The sequence below is a fragment of the Phascolarctos cinereus genome, unplaced genomic scaffold, assembly GCF_003287225.1.
Source record: "Phascolarctos cinereus isolate Bilbo 61053 unplaced genomic scaffold, phaCin_HiC Scaffold_7;HRSCAF=346, whole genome shotgun sequence".
Lineage (NCBI taxonomy): Eukaryota > Metazoa > Chordata > Mammalia > Diprotodontia > Phascolarctidae > Phascolarctos > Phascolarctos cinereus.
In genome coordinates, this window is record NW_027556180.1 from 82,345,492 (window position 1) to 82,369,313 (window position 23,822).

General features: G+C 36.5%; 1 protein-coding gene across 5 annotated transcripts in view; it reads right to left on the reverse strand.

The window, feature by feature from the left end:
• PARD3B (par-3 family cell polarity regulator beta) overlaps positions 1–23,822 on the reverse strand; it is a 1,305,457-nt gene that overhangs the window by 511,034 nt on the left and 770,601 nt on the right. For all 5 annotated transcript variants that reach the window (XM_020972847.2, XM_020972848.2, XM_020972849.2 and 2 more), the window contains one exon: positions 8,845–9,033. In XM_020972847.2, the coding sequence (XP_020828506.1) occupies positions 8,845–9,033 (189 nt within the window). The remainder of the gene's footprint in view (positions 1–8,844; positions 9,034–23,822) is intronic.

Here is a 23,822-nt window from a genome sequence, read left to right on the forward strand (position 1 = left end):
TACTCCGGCTTTTTAGAGTTCTTGAACTGTTTTATGTCGCAACATATTTACACCCACCATGTGTGCCTCTCTCAGTGATGACTATTCAATTTTTTTTTACAGAGACTACAGAGTTCCATGACTTACAGTCAAACAACAATATCAAAAGACCATTGTAATTTAAAATATGGACCTTTTTATTTCTTTAAAAAGATTGCATCTCCCGTCTCCCTGTGTTGCCAAGGTTAGAAGTCTATGGGTTACTCATGGTCTCACTCAGGGCCTTTGTTTTTGGAGGAAATTGGAGGTTATTAAAGAAGTTTTGGAACTTTCTAAAAGAAAAATAACCTACTCTTTTCCTGTTTATTTCTGGGTTCAGCTGTACCAACTTTCTTAGAGAGTGACAAACTTTATACAGGTCTAGTTAACTTCATGGCATTCTGGAAAACAAATATTCATCTACTTGGTTTTCCTGTATGCATGGTTGAGGCAAATTCTGTTTTTGGTTAGTTTTCTTCTAGGAGGATCTGCAATGTTTTGGGGCTTGATGTAGTCAATACAACATCTCTCACACACAAAAAGCACGTAGAGAACTTCTCCATTCTTACAAGGAATCCATCTTCAACTTGGACTTCTGCTGACAACTTTTTCCTGTTTGAAGGTGGTAAATCCCTTTGTTGAGCATACCTTCCTGTTTGATTCCTCACCTTAAAGATCAGAGGGTTGTGGAATAAAAATATATTTCTTGGGGTGTATGGGTGTTTAAGAAGGACTATCACCTTAGGTGTGAAGGCTTGCCAAGCCCTTTTCAGGCTGTTCATTCACCTCTGGTGTCCACCTGACACTCAACTCTTACCCATGTCTCCAAGGAGTAGTAGTATAGCAGCGGCCACACCCTGGTAAACCATCATTGTGGACTAAACCAGGTTGTGGATAACCAGTGAGTTAGGAAGGTGTATACTCCAATCATGTGAAGACTTCCCCTGGTGGAATGGGTGGATGAGAACAATTTGTTCCAATGGCTATGAAGGTGGCTGAAGCAGGTGCTGTGGACTGTTTCTGACTTGGAGAGACATCAAAAATGCCAAGATCAGCCACTGCATCCCAGGCTATTGCCAATGATCCTGACTTTTGTCCTGGACTTCAGTGACTCTGGAAGAGAAAGTAAGCCTGACAATTTTGTGCAACTCTGCCTCACTTAAATCCAGTTCATACATGAGTCAAGACAACACCCCATGACATCACTGGTCCTTTTTGAAAATGAAGGACAAACAACATTTCTTGTCAGAGACCTCTTTGTAAGTAGCCTTTAAGGTGATATTCTGCCTTATCAAATGCTTTAAAATAACCAATCCACAATAAGCAACATAATACTGTATTATCTAATACAGATATTATACAATATGCTTTAATATAATAGACTACATTTCATTAGAATATTCCTTACTAATATTTTCATCAAGGATCTGTTGTTGTTCAATCATTTCAGTTGTCTGACTCTTTCTGATCTCATTTGGGATTTTCTTGGCAAAGATATTGGAGTGGTTTACCATTTCCTACTCCAGCTTATTTTATAGATGAGGCAACTGAGGAAAACAGGGTTAAGGTTGCCCAGGGTCACACAGCTAGTTGAGTATCAGAGGCCAGATTTGAACTCAGGTATTCTTGAATTCAGGACTGGTGCTCTATCCACTATGCCATATAGCTGCCTTTATCAAGGATACCCTCAATGCAAGATGAAGTGATCATCAAAAAATTTTATAGAGATGGAAAAACAGGCATAGACCAGGAGCAGTTGTTAATTGGTTTCTCTTGGAAATCGTTTTTTCCTGTATTAATAAAGTCCAATATTTTTCATGCTTTTGGTATCTTCTCCACTAGATACCTTGTGAGCTGATCCTTCAATGCCCTCTCAAGTGTACCACCTCCAGCACAGATCTTCTCTATTTATACTTGGTCTGATTCCTCTTTTTTTTTAAATTGCCATTTCTTTCGTTTCTATAAGCATATGTGGGACTGTGATCTTGGAATCCAAATGTGAGAGTTCTATTGTTATATGGTGAAAAATGTTTATTATAAAAATTTTTGCAGATCTTTTCATTTTTTTTTCTCCTCTGCTTAACTCTTCCATTTTCACACTTTAATGTCCTGGTGTGACTTTGCTTAGTTAGGTCTTTGACCAAGATTTCTATAAATTCATTCTAACTTCCACTTCTTTTCTTTGTTTTATTAGGTAATGATGCTTAGAACATTGTATTATCTTCCTCTGCAACATTTTACAAATGAGTTTACATTTCAGTCTCTTGCCCTTTGCTGCTACATTTGTCTGCTTGGCAAATAATTGATGTGTTTGTTGACAAAAGGCTTTTGGGGGAGCTTTTGGTTTCTTTGTAATGGTAACGACTCATGTTGATTAAATTTTTAATGAATTTATTGTAGTCTGGATCCATGTCCTTTCTTCCATCCATGTACCATTTTTTTAATCATTAATAAGTTATTTAAATATGTCTGGATTGAGTTTTTTAAAAAATTACACACCATTTAAAAATTTTTATTCTTTCTTCTTATTTTTAATCTTTGCTTTAAGAAGTTGGTTTGATAATACACAAACAGCGCATTAAGGAATGACTCTTAGGTTAGTAATGAGTTTCTCTTGTCTGTTAAGATATAATCATTTCATTTTTTGGTGTGTGATGTTCATTATATGCCATGTTCAGAACCTTATGACTAATTTTTTTTTCTCAAAAGAAAGTATTCATTTTACATACTCATGGGGTTTCTGTGTATTTCTGTCTTTTTTTATATCTCTTTTTTTAAATCTCTTTTCTTCTTTTTTATATCTCTTAATTCTGATCCATATTTTTCAGTACATTTCTTGTTATTGTCATTCATTCTCATATTTGCTTGGGAGTTACCAGTGTTAAAGTAGATGTTGATTTAATTTGGAGAATATTATAGAATTCTTTTTAAAATTTAATTTAAAATTACTCCACCTCTTTATCCTCTACTATAGATTTTTGTACTTATGCAGCAATTATTTACTGTTAATCTTTTTGCAAACACTTATTTTGAGTAATGAAATTCCAAATGACCAAACATTACATGAAATTATGTTGTTGCTTTTCTGTGTATGACAAAACTCATTATTCTTACTCTTTTCTCCAAGGACAACCTGTGAGTCATTCATCTATTTCACTCTAACTTTTTTGTTTTGGTTTCATTAGCATAGTGAATAGAAAGTGGGTCTTGAAAACAAGAAGATCTGGGTTTAAGTACTGCATCTGAATCACATTGGCTATATGGCAGTAAGTCACTTAATCTCTCAGTGTTCTAGGTTACTCTCTAAGAGTCTAAATTGCAAGGAATGTGCTGACCTGCACTGGTAGAAAGAGGTTATTTGTTGGGAGTTTCCTATCCCAATAAATTCATAGGTCTAGTCCAGGAGTGGGGAACCTGCAGGCTCATGGCTACATGTAGCCCTCTAGTGAGGCTTCAAACTTCAAATCCAAACTTCACTGAAGATTCAGTCAAAGGGCCATACTTGAGGACCTAGAAGGCCACACGTGGCCTCGAGGTCGCAGGTTCCCCACCTCATCATCATCGTTAATATTGAGACTGTCAACATTGTCTGCTTTTTGGTCATTGCACAAAGATGTCACATTTAGAATATCATCAGCTAAATTGTGGTTTATAGAGTCGAAAAACTGTGATTCTCAGCACTTTTTTCCTCTTTCCCATTAATATGCCACTGTCACTGCACAGGGGCATTTTTCTTTCTTTTCATGGGTTGTGAGGGGCAAAGAATTCATCAATGAATAGGCAGACTACTGATGAAGGAACACTCCATACTCAAAGGTTTTCCATCATAGAAGAACTCGCTAGAGATTTTTCTCTATTGAAATAGCATTTGAGAACCCAGGAATACCTCTCTGCCATTCTGAGACTCTAATGCAAGACTCTGTGAATACACACATATGCACATATAAATATACACATGCCCTATTGCTAATATTTTCTTGAGTTAGAGCCATCAAATATAAAACAGCTAAGATGTTTGCTTTTAATTTCCAAAGAAAGTGATTTCTTCCAATTTTACTCAAAACAAACCCTCTAGGTAGAATTCTCCTTAAAATTAATTGAAAATGAATATCAATCAGCTGGCATCATCAAAGTAACTAAGAGTTCATCAACAAAAAGCATTTTGTAAGGATATAATTATACAATGAGACATAACCTACAAGCTGTTCTAAGCAGTTGCACAGATCATAAAATCTCTGAATCGGAAAGGATTTCTGTGGCCTCTAAGACTACCCTATAACTGGACAAGAATCCTCTTGACGAGGTTCCTAGTGAGGGACCATCCAAACTCTGCTTGAGGTACAAATCCACTGCCACCCAATGGAGTCTATTTTACTTTCGAAAAGTTCTAACTGATAGGATGTTTTCCCTTACATGAAATCTAGATCCTACATGAGAGATGCCCTTTAGGCTGTGATACAGAATCTGAGGTCAGGAAATTGGCTGGTGCAGGATAGATCAGTCTGTGAACTTAAGATGGCACTAGGTTTCTTGGTTGTCATGTCATACTTTTGACTTACAACAAGGTTCCAATTCACTAATTTCTCCAAATCCTTTTCAGATAAACTGCTTTCTAAACTGCTCCTCAGCAACTTGTACATGTGAAGTTCATTTTTTTATTCCATGTCAGACTTAGCATTTATCCCCATTTGACTTCATTTTATTAGATTTGGCACAATATTCTAGACTTCTGAGAATAATGAATGGATTTAGGGTTGTTTTTTGTCTGTTTCTTTTTTTAAAATTTATTTATTTTTAGTTTTCAACAGTCACTTCCATAAGTGTTTGAGTTTTAAATTTTCTCCACCTCCCTCCCCAAAATGGTATGCAATTTGATATAGGCTATACATATACATTCCTATTAAACCTATTTTCCCATCAGTCATGTTGTAAAGAAGAATTAGAAACAATAGGAAGAACCATAAGAAAGAGTAAACAAAATAAAACAGAAGAAAAAAAAGAGCAAATAGTATGCTTCGATCTGCATTCAAACTCCATAGTTCTTTCTCTGGACGTGGATAGCATTTTACATCAAGAGACTTTTCGGAGATGTCTTAGATCTTTGCATTGCTGAGAAGAGCAAAGTCTATCAAAGTTAGCCATCGCACAACGTGGCTATTACTGTGTACCATGGTCTCCTGGTTCTGCTCACTTCACTCAGCATCAGTCTAAACAAGTCTTTCCAGGTTTTTCTGAAGTCTGCCTGCTCATCATTTCTTATAGCACAATAGTATTCCATTACATTCATATACCACAACTTGTTCAGCCATTCCCCAATTGACAGGCAGCCCCTCAATTTCCCATCCTCTGCCACCACAGAAAGAAGTGCTATATATATATTTTTTGTACATGTGGGTCCTTTTCCCATTTTTATGATCTCTTTGAGATACAGCCCTAGAAGTGCTGTTGCTGGGTAAAAGGGTATGCACATTTATAGAGCCCTTTGGTCATAGTTCCAAATTGCTCTCCAAAATGGTTAAATCAATTCACAACTCCACCATGCTTTTAAAATGTTTGTTACTTTTTAATTTAATTTGTTTTTATTTTGCAACATGGCTAATGTTGAAATATATTTTGCATGATTTCACATGTATATTTGATATCATACTGCTTATCTTATACATTGGTGGGGGCAGGAAGGAAGAGAGAGAATTTGGAACTCAAATTTTTTTTTTAAATTAATGTTAAAAATAAATATAGAGGGGTAGTTAGGTAGCATAGTGGATAGATCACTGGCCCTGAAGTCAGGAGGACCTGAGTTCAAATCCAGCCTCAGACCAAACACTTGACACTTACTAGCTGTGTGACCTGGGCAAGTCACTTAACCCCAGTTGCCAAAGAAAGAAAGAAAGAAAGAAAGAAAGAAAGAAAGAAAGAAAGAAAGAAAGAAAGAAAGAAAGAAAGAAAGAAAGGAAGGGAGGAAGGGAGGAAGGGAGGAAGGGAAAAAGAAAGAAAACAGTATAGAAAAAAGACTGAGTGATACATTGTTTTTAAAACTATTTCTAAGAAGAAAAAAAAACTCTTGTGGTCTATAAGAAAATAGTCAATCATTGCTCCAATTTCAATTACCACAAGCATTTATTAAATACTCCCTATGTGTACATGATATGTATTAAGAAAGTCATGAAGTTTAGGTAGGATATGGATCCCCACTCTCAGGAGCTTTAAATACTAGTAGGGGGACACCACATACACACAAATAATTAGAAAATAATACAATACATAATAAATGCATCAGTGAAAAGCAAAGTGCTACCTGCAATCCCAGGCAGGGAAGGTCATTTTGGATTGGATTTTGAACTGGAAGGAATCTCAGAGATCATCTAGTCTAATATCATTTTATAAGTGAGGAAAGAGGCAAAGAGAGTGGATTTGAAAAATCTCCATAATGATGTCAAGTGATACATCTGATTTATGGTTTGGAAAACATGTAAGTATTTGATAGACTAATCTAAGAAAGGAGGACACTTCAGGTAAAGAGGACAAATAAAGAAAGATACAGAAACAGGAGAGCTAGGAGAGTGTTCAGGAGACAAACAGTACTTCAGTTCACACATAGGAGAATGCTATGAGGTAAGGCTGGAAAAAATACGGTGGTGATCTTGTAGCATGCTTTGAATGTCAATATTAAGTTTATACCATAGGTAATAAGGAGCTGCTAATGATTTGTGAGGAAAGGAATGACCTAAACAGATTTACTATGCATAAAGAAGGTTAGTAAGGTAGCAGTTTGCAGATGGAATATAAGGGAAGGGAGGGGAAGAATGGCAATACACATTAGAAATCTATAGTAATAATTTGGTTGGGTGATAAGTGATGAAGACTTGTACCTAAAGGAGGTGAACAATAAAAACAGAGAGGAACACTGAGATATTACACAAGTAGAACTTAGTAAATGATTGAGTATTATGATAGTAACAAGAATAACATAAAGTTACATAACACTTCTTAGATTTGCAAACTGCTTTCCTTATAACAATCCCATGTGTAGATAGTACATATATTATCTCCATTATAACAGTTGGAGAAACTGAGTCTTGGAAAGATCAAGTAACTTGGATGATATGTTTAAATTTGTGGGTTGTCTAGTCCAACTCCATTATTTTAAAGATGAGGGAAATGATGTCCAAAGATATTAAGACACTTGCCCATGGCCAAAAAGTTATTATTAGTCAGGGCCTGGAATTGATTCAGGTCTCCAGATTCCATATGCAGGGCTCTTTCTAAGACACTACGGTGAATTTAAGGAGAGAGAAGAATCCAAGAAAATATCAAGGTTTCTGTCTTGGAAATGCTAATGCATGGCAGTGTTGCTGGTAGAAATAGGGAAGTGAGGAGGATGAGGTTTAGGAGGAAAGGTAACTTAGGCTTCAAAGGTGTCAAGGGGACATTTAGGCAGAGGCATCTCAAGGGAAGTTACTACAGATTACAATTGGAGAATAAAAGTTCAAAGATTTTATAGAGGAGAAAGATAGGAATATATGAGATTGTCAAGAAAGTATGGGGGGAAAGAACTGTCATTTTGAAGTTTAAAGATGTATAGAGGAGAAAGTTCTAGGAATGTATGAGATCATCAAGAAAATGAAGGGAAAGAAGTATCATTTTTGTTATATTGGCCCTGCCTACCCATGAACAATGAATATTTCTGCAATTATTTAAAACAGATTTTATTTGTATAAAAAGTTTTTTTTTATAATTTTGTTTACATGGTTCCTGAGTTTGTGGGTTATCTAGTCCAACTCCTTTATTTTACAAAAAGAAAAGAATCAAGGATAGAATCTTTACTAATGCTTGTCTTAAGGCAAGGATTCCAGTATCTTTTTCTTGCACTTAAAAATTTTTAATTAAAAAATAAAAAAAAAGTTCAATGTAATCTTTTGTGTTTAATTTGCTTTTTAAAACATTCTGATAAAGCATCCATAGGCTTCACCAGGCTGCTGTCACCTGACACAAAATGTTCCTCTCTTAACAGGTGAGAAGAGGATGAACAACTAGCAAAATCAACAGAGAATGGCCAGTAATATAGGTAGGACAAGGGCCAGCCAAAGAGTGGTATTTGGGAAATCAAAAGTACAAAGAATACGGGAGTAGGAAGGAGTGCTCAACAGAATCAAATGCTACAAAGAGGTCAAAGAGTAGACCTGGGAACATGGCCAATGTGTTTGATAACTAGAAGGTCATGACATCTGAGACAGCAATTTCTGAACAGTGATGGAAGACTGAAGACAGATTACAGGATGGTCATGAAGAAGTGGAGACATCAGTTGCAGACAACTTTTTCTGAAATTTGGCAGTGAGGGAGAAGAGAGAGATACGACAAAAGGTGATAGGGTAGAAAGATCCAGGGAAATATTCTTTAAGAATGGGGACACGTTTCTAAGTGTCAGGAAGTAGCCAGTGGGAAATGATCTGGAGCAGATAGGAGAAGACAGGGGTCAAGCACAGGGTGAGAGATGACAGTAAGGAGTATGGATGCTTCTTCCTTTGAGAAAAGAGGGAGAGAGGAGAGAGTGGGTAAGGCTACTAAGAAATTTTGAGGAGAATAAAATAGGAAGTATCGTTTGGCCTTAATCTTCTGGGTGAAGCAGTAAATTGTTGTCTGCTGTGAGTGTGGGGTTTTGGGGTCTGGGGGGCCTGAAGAGACAAGGAAAAGGTATAGTTTTCCTGAGCACAGAATGATATACCTGTACAATACCCTCAGAACTGTTCAAAGTCCATTTCTCAAATTGAGTAGCTTAAATCACTTACGAGCGCACACACTTCAGGGTCAGCATCATCCTTACCTACCTTAAAAGCAGCACCTCCATGGATTATAGACTTGATAAAAATCCCCAAATCAGCTCCTGTCTCTCGGGATTTGTTCCCTTTTAAGCTCACTCCAAGCCCAGCAGACCCTGAATCATTGAGAGGGATCTCGAAGGTCAGCTGCTCAGGAGTCTCCAGGGACAGCACATAGCAGCGGTCAGGCTCTCCCTTCTGTTAGGAAAAATGTAGATGAAAACAGTGAAGGACAGAAAGTAGATTAAATGTCTCATATGCAAGGATTGTCAAACACAATCTAATTGGCAAAGCCAGGATGATTGGGCCTAATACTGTTTTGCACTATTGTTCCCAGAAGGTAAGGACTGCTTCTTTTCTTTCTGGAAAGTGATGAATGTACTAAGAAGAGTGTGCTTATGGGCTCTCAATAAGGAGTGTGTAATGGTGGCCAACAACAACCCTTTGGCTAAGACAGAGGTCTAATATCTGTAACAACTCAGAGGCATTAGAAAATTCTGCAGAGTATACTGAATAATTAAAGGAATGGAAAATGAGACTAAGAGAATCTTCAGAGCTGGAAGGGACTTTGGAGACCAGCTAATCCTGCTCCTCATTTTACAGATGAGGACACTGAGACCCAGAGAGGCTAATGTGTTAAAACTTCAGGAAAGTATCTGGCTTATATGAATTTAAAGTATATCCTCATATTACTGAGCTCTGGTAAACAACCTCCCCTTCTGCAAGGTCTTCCTTAATGCTAGTCCTTTCCCTCTGAGATTATCTCCAATTTATCCAGTATATATCCTGCTTACACATAATTATTTGTATGTTGTCTTCCTTAAGAAACTTTCTTAGAAACTCCTTGAGGGCAGGGGATGTTTTTACTTTTCTTAATATCACTACCACTTAGCACAGTACTTGACACATATTAGGCTCTTAATAAATGCTAAATGACTTGACCTACTGTGGTGTTGTTAACTTGATTAGTCACGTCTAACTCTTTTTGACCTAATTTGGAGTTTTCTTGGCAAAGATACTGGAGTGGTTTGCCATTTCCTTCTCCAGCTCATTTTACAGATGAGGAAACTGAGGCAAACAGGGGTAAGTGATTTGCCCAGGGTCACACAGATAGTAAATGTCTAAGGTCAGATTTCAACTCAGGTCCTTCTGATTCTAAGACTGGCACTTTATCCATTGTACCACCTACCTTGACCTAGGGTGCTGAATATAATTGAGATTCTTCTCTAAATAGAGGGAATTTTTAAAATAAAAGACATATATGTACAATACACATATAAATGTGCATATACATATGTGTATGTACATATGTCACGGATACACATGTACACATATACATATATACGGGGCAGCTAGGTGGCACAGTCCATTGAGTACTGAGCTTGGAATCAGGAAGACCTTTGTTCAAATCTAGCCTCAGACGCTTACTAGCTGTGTAACAATGGGCAAGTTACTCAACCTCTGTTTGCCTCAGTTGCCTTATCTGTAAAATGGGCCAGGGAAGGAAATGGCAAACTACTTCAGTATCTTTGCCAAGAAAACTCCAAATGGGGTCACAAAGTTGGCCTCAACTGAAAACAACTGAACAAACCACAAATGTACACACACATATATACATATGGGCATATACATATATATACATACATATATATATACTTGTGTGCATATCTATATTGATACATATTTCTTGCTCAGTTCATAAATGCAGCCACTGTTCTCAATATTCCCATGATATGATATGGGATGGGGGGGATTTATTTAGAGTGGAGGTCCTCATGGAAAAAGAAATAGTTACCCAGAACAGTGTTCTTGAGAGATAATGAGGTCAGCAGTACCATGATATAGGAGCTAGAAATGGCTTTGTCTATGCCTGCATTAAAACATCAAACACGGTTTCTTAAATTTTTTTTGTATCGCAGACACAAAACATGAAACTTATGGACCTCTAATCAGAATAATGTTTTTAAATGCATAAAATAAAACAAAGAATTTCAAAGGAAATGAATTATACTGAAATATAGTTATTAAAACCAAACAAATAAGTTCATTGAAACTGGGTCAAGACCCCCTGATGTAAAGGCTATATCCAAGGGCTTTCTTTTATTCAGTTGATATCTGATGACTCCTGTGTTGGTGGAGAGGTAAGAGGGGTTGAGAGACAACTAGTATCAGATAATTATAACTGAGTTGAAAGAGATATTAGAAACCATCTTGTCTAACTTTAACCTTACATGATTAGAGAACAGAGCCCCAGGGAGGTTGTCACTTACCCAAGGTCACACAGGTAGTTAGGACTAGATTCAGGCTAGAGTACAGGTCTGTGGTTTTAGGGCTCTTTCTACTATCCTACAACCAATACCCTTGGATTGCCTCTTCAGGCTCCCCTTTCTGAAGTATGACTACCCCTAACCATGCTTGCCTTATTTAGGAAGCACCCTATCTCTGGTCCATTTTCTAATCTGTTCTCCTTACCTCAAACCAGGTCCTGATTTATATTCAGGCTGTCAACCTTGGAAAGGAGTTAACAAACTAATTAATTCTAAGGTGTAAATGACCAGTGGTGGCTAAATGTGTTCACTTTCCCATGGATATCAACATTTAACAGACCCTATTTCTTATGGACAATGCCCAGGAAAGTAAAGAATTAGTAACAGAATTTCTCATACTAGGGAGAAGCCAGTAAAGGCAGATTTGGGGGGGGGGTTCAGTTAGATGGTGATAGAAAAAGGAGGAGCAATTCCTGAAGGTTCACAACAGATGGACATTTATATGAATGACACATTTCCAGTCCAACCCAAAGGTTCTCATTCCTGGTCCATCATATTGAGAAGGGAATCCTAGTCCCTCATAAACTTCCATGAACTTTCTCACAATGTTCTTTCATCCCCACTTTTCATTTTTGCAAATCTAGAATCATACCAACAACTAGTCTAAAAATATGAAAATGAGATACCACTAACTCCAACCAGTGTTGATTTTAGACAGAGTGGTTTCTCTTTCCAACTGTGCCTTGCTCTGATTGCCTTTGGTAATTTTTTTGGATTAAAATTACACATTTCTTAAAACTTCTGAGGCTGCCTGAACTTCAGTCCCAGAAATAACAACTACAAAAACTTAAGAACCAAAGACCTCTCAGTACAGCAGGCCTTAGTGGATGTCATCAGAGTCAGACTGTAACTATCTAATTATAATCCTTCCCACTAGTGGAGAAAAGGAGATCTAAGTACATAAAGTTTTAAAGATGCAGCTTCTTTATTATAATTCACTCTAAGTCAGGAGCTCCTACGATGGGGTCTATGAACTGGGTTTTTTTTAATGTTTTGATGTAACTATTTCAATACAGTACATTTCCTCTGTAATCTGGTATATTTTATGTTATACAATTAAAAACATGATTCTGAGTTGGGGTCCACAGGCCTCTCCAGATTGCTTCCAAAAGAGTCTAAGTGAAATCTTAACTAAATGAAAATATAAAGTTTCACTTAAATTAAATTTCACTGGTTAAGTGAATAAAATGATTGCATATTTCCTTATCTAGCTCATGGAGTTACCATCTAAGAACCTAGGTCTTGTGGCTTTGTTATGGAAATGCCCAAGTTAAATACCAAATTTACAATGTTAGCCTTCATCTATGCCTTCCAATGTACCCAAACTGGATTCTATACCATTTCAAAAGAATTTATTTTTCAGGGAGCTCTAGGATTCAATTAATATTAGTCTAATAAGATTACAGCAAATTAAAAGATAAATTACAGAATATACGGTTGTACTGAAAGTGAGGATTCAACACATTAAAAAAAAAATCCATACTACAAACCTTTTAAAGTGGCTATTCTCAAAGTGGCCCCTTATCTGAGGGGCAAATTGCCATAAGAACTGTCCCTTCTTGAAAAATGTATTCAGTCCATTTCACCCTATAATCAAATCAGGCTTCTTTCAGAAATGGAGTCTATTCCTAAGCAAGTCTGATAACTGCTATTGCCCCTAATTCCCCTTATTCAGTGCACAGTCACAGGTCACTGAGGAAGGGTAGAACAGCATGAGATCAAGGTGGCACTGTATTTACTTCTTCATCTATATACTTTGCCCTTCGTATCTTGAATCCCTGCTATCTGAAAGCAAAGAGTGTGGGACTGTTGACTATTGAAGATCTTTACCTGGTAATAAGAAGAATGGAATAAGCCAAGGCACTTTCCTCTACAAGCGATGCATATCACATTACGTCACTTAATTCTAAGGGGCTGATTCCCAGTAACTTTTCAGTTTTCCTAAAGTGCACCAGATACAGAGGGAAATTGGTGCCCACTCTTCAGAAAAAGCTAGGAGCAACAGGACATTTCCTTAAGGTGAAGCCAATCCCTATCTTGAGTCTTCTTGTACCACCTTCTTCTCTCAGCACGTGTGTGAAAGATCAACATGATCGTTTTCATAAGTGTTCTAACAAAATGGACACTGATTTTATAACTGAACCTTGGAGTCAGGAAGACCTGGGTTCAAATCCCACCTTTGACACTGGGTGAGTCATTCAACCTTTCAGTGCCACAGGCAACTGTCTAAGATTACAAATCTTTAAAGATGCCCATCTGTTCTAGCAGAGGAAGCTTCTTTTCAGGAGCTCTCTATGCTCATTTATTTGTACATATACTTTCCACCTAAAATTACCCAGAGGGACAAATAAAGGGAGCTATAAAGCAAGTGTGACAAGGGACATATCTTCAATTCTGTTGCTATTTTTTTCCTTTAGGTTATGCATTTTAAAAATCTCTGAGGATGGAGACCAATTTTTCTCAATACTTGAAAATCCCTAAAGCATTTAGTACTTTGAACTTGGAGCCATGCAACCTGTGATGATATGACTCAGAAGGAGCAAACAAGGTAAAAATATAATCTCACTAAATTTCAAATCCTTCGAAATGAAGAGTTAGCTTATCTGAAACTTGGAAAGTCCTATGTTATTGATAGAACTAAGTTAGATGCTCTTAAATTCTTTTTTCCTCAATCATAACATCTTTTGCTTCCCTGGGAATGGTGGAAACATGGACTCTGAAGTACAAAGGAAAGAATTCCATTTTTCTTGCCTTTCTCTAGCATTTGCCAAAGAGAGATAGTCTTAAAAGTCTTGCATGAAGACAAGTCTTGCCAGTGCAAGGCATTGGAAAGAGGGGGCACTGATGTTTCTGCCACTAAGGGGAGGGGGAAGTTCCCAGCAATATGCAGGAAGAAGGCACGTCTTTGTCCTTTTAGCCAATACCTCTCCTTCTGGAAATAAAGCGAGGGAGATGGTGCAGGAAAACACTAGGGCATTCTTAGAACTAACCAAGCTAAGATTTAAGATTCATTACATGATGATGAATCAACTGAATTTTATTCCTGGCTAAAAGGAAGCTAGAAGCCCATCATTCCTACCTATTATCAGCATTCAGAAATGTAAATTTTGAGGGAGGCTAAGTGAAGGAGTCACAGCGAACACTAAAGCTACCAAAGAGGCCCTCTTTCCTAGCCTAGGTATTACCCTTAACCACAGTCAAAAATGGAGGAACTCCACTCTGTCTGGATACAGAAAGCCCCATTCCCTGACCCCATGTGGGACCCTCAGCTCAGAGAGATGGAGGCTGGTAAGAGGAAACTGTTAGCAAGATGAATTGGGGAAACGACCAGTCTTGGATTAGTTAAAATCTAGAATTAGAAAATTCTGCATTCTAGTTTAAAAAAAAAGGCTTTATTGGTTCCTCTTGTTTTTGTATCCTATCATTTTCCAGTGTAACCCCTACCCCCCACTGACCCAATGAATCCATCCTGGTATCAATGATAATAATTAATAATAATTACAACAATAGCTAGCATTTATATAGTACTTTAAGGTTTGCAAAGCATTTTATAAATATTATTTTGTTTTATTGTCACAGTAACCCTGAGAGGTGGGTGCCATTATTATTTCCATTTTATAGATGAGGAAATTGAGGGAGGCAGAGGTAGAGTGACATGCCCAGCATCACAGACCTGCCAAGTGTCTGAGGCTGGCTTTGATCTTCCTGCTTTCAGGTGCAATGCTCTATCCACTATGCCACTTAGCTGCTTCTCTCAAAGAAAAAAACAACTATGTAAAACTAATAGTGTTTTGCATTGTACTTTAAAAAATGTTTCACTACTTCAAAATGCATATACTGACTTCCAATATTCATCAATCTATGACTATGCGTCCTTTCCCCCAAAGCTTCTCTTACCCAGCCTTTAATGATGCATCTCAATGCAAGAATAAAGTAAATATGCTGCTTTTTGCTTGATTTGTTGAGGAATTGGGTGGAAAAATATATCAAATCATATCAAAGTGATGTATGTTGAGTCTGCTATATTAGTACTTACTCTTTTGTTCCTAAGGCTAACCTGAAAAAAAAAAAAGAGTTCCTAGGCGCACCCAGTGAAGGTAGCAAATAAACAAGGCTTCAGCTCAGGACGGAGTTATCAACACAGTAACTGACTGATGATGGACATTAGCCAACGCACAGACTTGAGCTGCACCACATATATTAAACAATAGCAAGCATTTTATACACATCAGGACTGGCATTCCTAAATAAACTGTCATGGCTTGGTAGATCAAAAATGTAATAATCTGGCATGAAATTTTATCAAATGAGCAAAAAGAAATCTGAATAACACTGAAAGATCAAATTACATTGAGGTACATTTGCTGTGCTGATTTTATGTACTACAAGGCTATTTTCCTTTTCTTGTACTCCATAGGTTATCTCTTTTTCTGCAAATATTTTTCCACAACTTCTTTCTTTATGTTCCTATATCTGTTGATCCTTTTAATGTCGCTGAACTATTTTTCTATTCTCTTTCCTGGTTTGGTTCTTTTTTTTTCTCTTCTTCTACTATTTCATTCCTTTTTTTCCCCCTCACAAGATACACCCCAAATCCAGAAAATATCTTGTTCATTCTGTGACAGTGATCTCACTATTCAGATTTTTGTGAAGAAAGCGGGAACAGTATTGCAATGGAAAATCTAACAGATACTATTCTATTTAATGAGCTTTCTATTTTAGCCTCAGTATATTTGGAGAGGTTGGAGAGTATACAAAGCAAGCATTAGAGGAAGAATCAGAGATAAGAGGCCATAGTAGGTTGTAGCCCAATTTCCTATTTCTCTTGACTCAATGGGGATTTTTTTTTGGGTTGGGGTTAAGTGGCAGGGGATGGAGATGGGTGAGAGAAGGCATGAAAATTACTAACTTGCTTCCTTCTAAAGAGAGAATCAAGAATGGTCTTACACCAACAAAGGACAAGTCACATACATACAAATGTTTAAAATACAACCTTTACAACCCAAGGGAATCTAACAGTCACCTGAGCCAGTGTTCAATTTCCCCAAAACCCAGGTTGGTGCTGAAAACATCCATGCTAAACCTTTTATGGATCTCATTTCATTAAATGTTATACTCTTGGCTCATTGACAGCAAACTCTGGATGTCTTTTGCCTTTACTCCCAAATGTGTAATTAGCCTGTGTGAGCAGCTTACTTTATATGTGAACTATTTTTCACTTGCGATCATTTTGTCAATTACCAAAATCAAACAAAAGGGCCACCCTCTCTCCTTTTATTTAAAAAAAAAGATTCAGAATTTTTGCCAAGCAAATCCCATTCCTGGCAACTTTGCCAAGACAGTATAGAATAAGCTTCAAATTGCTAACTTCTAGCTAAGTATATTCTAAGATTTTAAGGTGATAAAAATTCTATTTTGCCTAAATAAATATATATCACAAGGAATACATTTGGGAGTTTTCAAACAATATAATTTTATGATATATATAATATAAATATATGTATATTCTGGAAACTTCTATGAAAGTAATAATCATACACTAGAGCACATTCCTATAGATAGGTAAGGTTTGAAAAAGATCTTACATATAGTATCTCATTTGATTCCCACAACCCTAAGAGAGGTTTCTCTATTCTACAGATAAGGAAACTATAGTTTAAAGATATGTGCTCAGCTAGATGATAGAATCCTAGACAGAGAGCTGGTAAGGACCTTAGAAGTCAGTGAGCTCAACCTCTTCATTTTAAAGATGAGGGCATGGAAATACAGAGAGGTCAAGTGTCTTGCTTGAGGTTCCAAAGGTATTACATGGCAGAGCCAGGATTCAAACCCTGATTGACAGACTCTGGACCTAGCCCTCCTTCCACTAAACCATGTTGCTTCTCTATTTGATATTCAGTTCAGAACGTGAATACCAACTTACCAAAGGAACCAGAAGCTCAATTCTTCTATCTGAGAAATATTTCATCTTAGATTGAATTTTCAGAGCGTAAGGAAAGAAAAGGATGGAGCAGATGTCAAAGGAAATTATCACAGAAAAATGATCATTTTAATAAACAGTAAATGATCTTTTTCAGCTCTTTTGTATAAAGAAAATCAGCAAAACTCTTGGTGACTGCCAGTAAGGGGATTATTTTTAAGTCCCCTGCCTTAGTGTCAATAAAGACAAATCTCTGAAAAGAATCAGAGATAATCTTCCTGGTACTTTTAAGAATTATTCTTATAAATTAGACTGCAGTTTGTTAAGGCTTAACATGATGCTCACTTTCTGATCTATCACTTTCAAGTGGAAAAATGAAAATTAATGATGTAACAAGGATAAAAAAAAATCAGAGCTTTCAGGGCCTTCTAAGAAAATGACTACTATCAATAATTTAAAGACATCTTATAATGGTTTATGTGAAGTATAGTCACAGATTTTTATATTTTCCTCTTATGAAATATAACCAAAGTATATGAAAATGAAAGCCACATGATGTATGCTTATTATTGAAAAAAATAATGTTTTCATTTTAAGTCATAGCAACTGCCCACCCCCTCTCAAAAGGAACACTGTTTTGAAACAGAAAACAAAGAGAACTGCTCTCTGAACTTATTAAAAAACAATTTTCTTTAAGTAAAGAATTAATCTAATACCAGGAAACAAACGTCAAAAAATGGCCATTCTTTATTACCTAGCCAATACAAAAAAACCATTAATGTAATAATACTGAGTCTGAGATTAAACCACTGAAAGTGAAGCTATTTTGAGTTAAAATTCCTTTAGAATCCTTTCATTTCATTTGCAGTAGGGATAAATGCACTAAAGATGAATGAATTTGTAAGTTTAGTGGCACTGGAGAATCTTGTAATATGTACTCAGGTGGCACTTATAGCAATGATAGAGATGCCCTTTTATCTTTGTGATTCTATCCTTTTCTATCTCTCTCCTTGCCTCTCCCCTAAACCCCAACAGGGAGCACACTCTTCCAACCATTCCCACCCAGTCAATTACTACCTGTAATTACTCCTTATCTATTGGCTCCACACATTCTGCTGCCTACAACATATGCAAGTCTCCCTCATCCTTAAAAAATACCTTCACTTGATCCCCACATTATTTCAAGGTGCCATCCCATCTCCCTCTCTCTCCTAGCCAAACTCTTAGAAAAAGCCCCCTATACCCAATACACCTGATTCTTCACCTCTCATTCATTTCTCAACCCTTTGCAATCTGACCTCTGACCCTGACACATGACTGAAAATGCTCTCTCCAAGGTTATCAGTGGGATTACTAATGATAAAATTAGCATTTTCAGAGTGCTGTACAGTTTGCAAGGTACTTTGCATGTTATTTTCTCATTGAGACTCATAAGAACCCTTCAATGTAAGTACTAAAAGTATAATTACTCCTACCTTAAAGATGAGGAACCTGGAGCTCAGAGGAGTTAAGTGCCATCACAGTGACCAGCTGAGATAGTGTACATAACATACTGTACAAATCTTAAAGCAACGTATAAAGATTGGTCAAACAGTTCCTATGAATCAGAGGCAGGATAAAGGCACAAATCTTCCTGATTTCAAGTCTAACAGTCCATCCACTATGCCACAATCTCTTAATTTCTCAATCCAATGGTCTTTGCTCAGTCCATTCTCTTCTTCACCTCTCTGCATCTTTTGATATTGCTAACTACCTTTTCCTCCCTCAGTTTTTGTAACACTACTTTCTCTTGATTATACTCTTGTCTGATCATCTATTTCTAGCCCCTTAACTATCATATCCTAAGGTCCACTTCTCTCTCTAATCTTTCTGGTTATTATTATCAGCTCTCAGGGGTTATATCATCATTTGTAAACAGATGACTCCCAAATCTACATAAACACAGCCTCAGTCTCTCTTCTGAACTATGATTACCTTGTAGACATCCTCACCCTGATATTTCACTAACATCTCAAACTTAATGTATGCAAAACAGAACCGATTATTTCCCCCCCAACCTTAACTTCCTCTAAAGTTCCTTATTTCTGTTGAAGGTATTACCATCATTACACTGGACTCTCAGTTCCCAGTTTCTCTGCTCTGAAAGTGAACCCCCACATAGCTTGTCAAATGATACTGCTAAAGGACAAGTAAATCTGACCATCTCAATCTCTTGTGTAAGAATTTTTCGTGGCTTTCTATTGCTTCTAAGAATCAAGGAGAAACTCTCGAGCCTGGTGTTTAAAATCCTAAGGAGTCTGAGTTCCACCAACCTTTCTAGGTGTATTTTATATTACTCCCCTTCACTCACTCTCCAGTCCAGCAAAATTGGCCTACTTTCCATTCTCCTATTTTGTCATTCCATCTCCCTATCTATGTCATTGTAGAGGCAGCACCCTTCCCCCCCCAACCCTGGGATTGTTCTCCTTTCTTATCTATTTCAATTCATAGCTCCTTCAAAGCTCAACTCAGATGCTGTTTCCACTTGTTAGTGTTTTCTCTTGCCTCGAATTATCTTGTATTTATTTAACTGCTGACATGCTGTACCCTCTCCTAGTAAAATTTAAGCTTTTAATTTTTGTCTTCATATTCCTAGCCCCCTTCCTGCAGAGTAACTTGCATACAGCAGACAACAAATATTAAATTATCTCATAAAATAATACATTACTTATATATGTTATTATACATGTAATACATTTTTACATTATAACTTATAATAATAATGAGACTGCTTACATTTTTACATTTCTAGCATGCGTGTCACAAAAAAACTATAATTTTATTGCATCTTAAATAAAAGCAACTTGAGAAACATTTAATTAAAATTTCTCAAATGTTTGGTTTTAAGAAACAATAGTTCTACATATACATTAAATAAATTTAATTATGCTCATGTTGTATTAATAACATTTTAGCAGAGACAATAAAATTTTAGAATGATTAAAACACTCTTAGAAGGATAACTGTTCATTTTATACTTTATTATCATTGTCATTATGCTTATTGACATTTATGGCTCATGTCTAGGGTTTATAATCTACTAAGTCTCAGGGCTGGAATTAAAATTCTAAACCTCAAACTCCAAGACCAATACTATTTCCTACTACACCATGCTGCTTCTAGAAAACTGACTTTTAGATTCCTTGAAAATTATCAGTGTTGGAACGATGACTATCCAAGATGACAGCTGAAAAAGATATAATTATTATAGATAAAACTAAATACGAAATATTTCTAATTCCATACTTCAAGGATCTCTGTTTTCACAGGCACATTTTCCTTTCACAAAGATCACAACCTTGCAACACCTTAGTAGATGGATGTTAGGCTTTGCTGTGGCTATTAAAAAAAAAAGCATACCCTAGTGTCCTGTTGGTGATGAACTCTTCTGAGCTTAATTAACTTGATCTTCAGATAGACACATAGTCCATCACTGGGTCTATAGATGGAATCTTTTCATTCTGTAGGGCCTGCCAGGGCTTTTACTCTACAGGTATATAGCTTTTGATTGTTCAAGGTTACTGCCATACTTCAATGAGGCTTCTAAGTAGGATATTAGTGAAAGACATAAATGAATTTGTAATAAATAATGGTTATAGACAGGTAATGGGGTATTCTGATTAACTGATTTTCTACTGAATTAAACTTCCTTTTTGTATTGAAATGGCTTAGGCAAGTAAGCTTCTGCTATGATATGAGTGCTGCATTTTTATTTACATCAAGAATTCTTGTCCATTCAGAAAATGTTAACTGTGAGCCTGTTCAATGCAAGACATGGTACTTGGGTAATTGGTTCATATTCCAAATACATATTTTTAGAAAAAGAGATTTAACTAGAGATTTAATCTGGTACTTAAAAACTATTGATTGCAATGTCTCTATGCTTTCAAGGATTTTCAAAAGAAAAAAAGGTGAAGTTATAATTTTCTTTGAACACTTTAGATAAGCAGAACAAACACAGAGGGATAATATTATTTCTACTACTTGCTCACATTTGTAATAATAATAAATAATAAACATATGCTACTTTAAGGTTTATACATTGTATTTCCTCCTTGTAACCATGTAAGGTAGTACATTTACTACTTTGGGTGTTAGAAACCTGGGATCTGTCAGTGGAAATGAGGTGAAACTTGATTTCAGACTCCATAGGATGGAAGTGCCTCCTAAAAACATTTATAGATCACAGCATTCCATGTAAAAAATCACCACAGTTTATTCGACAATTTCCTACATGCCATAATCTCTATTATATACTGTCTCAAGATTGCCTTGTATTTATGATCAGCACATTTATCTACCTTCTATCTGACTTATCCAACAAACAATTATTCAATATTTACTGTGGGCACGGTATTGTATCAAGTACTATAAGGTGGACAGTATAATCCCTACCTTCAAGTGCCGTAGGGAGATATGTTATTCATATAAAAGACTGAAATTACAATAAAAGAGTTAACAAAATACAAAAGATGCAACACTAGACAGCATATTCTCTCTCCCAAAATAATTATACGGACAATAAATGCTATAGGAGTCCATACTAAAAAGAGGGCAATATGTTCCCTAAATCCAACTCAATGTCTTCACCCAATCCCCAAGCCCCAAGCTAACTATGTCTACTGACTTTTCCATTTCTGTTAATATTGGTACTTCATTGTTTATAAAGCATTTCAACATTTTCTTATGTATCTCTCATTTGATTCTTAAAAATTAGTATATCCAATTTACAAAGGAGGAAATTGAGGCTCTGAAAGATTGAATGACTTATTCAAATGGCATACAGTTTATTAATGAGAAAGTCAAGACTTACAACTCACTTTCTGACTCCAAGTCCAGTGCTCTTTCAAATGCCCCATGCTATATGGAGGGTAACGGGGGGAAACCAGACAAACAAAAAACAAAACACATAATGCTGGGATTTTGAACTTGGGATCCTGAAAATACTATTTACCGAAATTAGGAACTCAAGAGGGGATGGATAGGAGGAGGAGTGATAATGAATTCAGTTGTAGATATTCTGAGTTTGGGAAAACATACCAAGCCATGTAATAAAGAATGCATTAAGTGGGAGAAATGGGTAGAGAGTTGTCAGTTACAACTGGGAAGGGCTGTTGGTGCTAGAAATTCTTATTCATGACCCACTGGTATGGAGATGATGGCCACCCTATTACAGTTGATGAGAGTTCTGAAGAATTTAGTACAAAGATAGAAGAACATTAAAACAAGGACTGGACCACAAAGAAAGCCATATTTAGAGGGAGAAGGAGCAGGGGCAGCCAAAGGAATAAGTGAGAAAGGTAAGAGAAAAAAAAATACTGGGGCAGCTAGGTGGCACAGTGCATATAGCACTGGCCCTGTATTCAGGAGGACCTGAGTTCAAATCTGGCCTCAGACACATAACACTCACTAGCTGTGTGACCCTGGGCAAGTCACTTAACCCCATTGCCTAAAAACCAAAAAAAAAAAAATACAAAGACAGTGCAGTCTTATGGAGACCAAGAGAGGTGGGAGATTGAAGAAGGGAAAGGTCAACAGTGTTTAATGCTTCAGAGAGGTTAAGGAAGATGAGGAATAAGTTAACAGCAATTGCATGAGATAATTAGAAAGTCACTGATGACCTTTCAGAATATAGTTTCAGCAGAATGATGAGGTTGCAAGTCAGATTATAGAGAATTAAGAAATCAATGGTAGTTGAAGAAAGAGGGAGAAGCGGATAGAGACTGCACATTTTAGAAATGTGAAAGTGATCGGAAAGAGAAATAGGATACTAAGTTGAGAGGAAATTAGGGCAAGGAAAAGATTTATTCAGAACATGAAAGATCTCTATATGTTTTAAAACATAGAAAAGGCTGGTTGATAGGTAGGGACAAATGATATACAGAGGAGGGATGATTAAGGGGACCAAGATCTAGAGGGGGTAGAAAGGAATGGGATCAAGTGGATGGGTTATAGGTTAACTGGCTGTTATACCTAAAATGATACAGAATAGGTCATTTTCATAATTTGTAGCAGTTATTCACATCTTACAACAAAAAGAAACATCTGGTTCTTAGTTCTTTTGTGAAAAATTCAACTTTATCGAGAAGGGCAGGGAATCTTTTTTTCTCAATTTTTAAAAATAATGAATTGATAGTTTCTTATAAAACACAAGAGATGATCATCAGTGAAATCTTAATCACAGGACAAATATAACCTAGTTACTTCTCCCAGGAGGAATCTATAAAGGTACCAGATTCTAAGAGTGATTTTACAAATTAACAATCTTCTCCTTTACTATGCTAGGCAGTCTGAGGTGTACTCCCACCAGGTCACTACTTATTAAACTATGCTTTTCAGCCAATAAGTGGTACCCTAGTGACCTGAAGGAAGGCATTCTATATAAAATTTAGTGTTTTATTGTTGTTGGTCAATGTGTTGAAAAATTTTTTGAAAGAAATAATAAAATTGTAATGCCTCTTCCTACCTTTACAGTATTCTTACACTTCATTCTCCACCACATATGGCTCATTTTGATCCTGGGACGCTGGCTTCCTGGTTGTTTCATGTACAAGACACTCCATCTTTTGGCTCCAGGCATTTACTCTATCACCAATTCCAGGAATGTTCTCTCTCCTCAATTCTTCCTACTGGCTTCCCTAGCTCCCTTTACATCACAGATAAAATTCCATCTTTTACACTAAGCTTTTCCCAATCCCTTT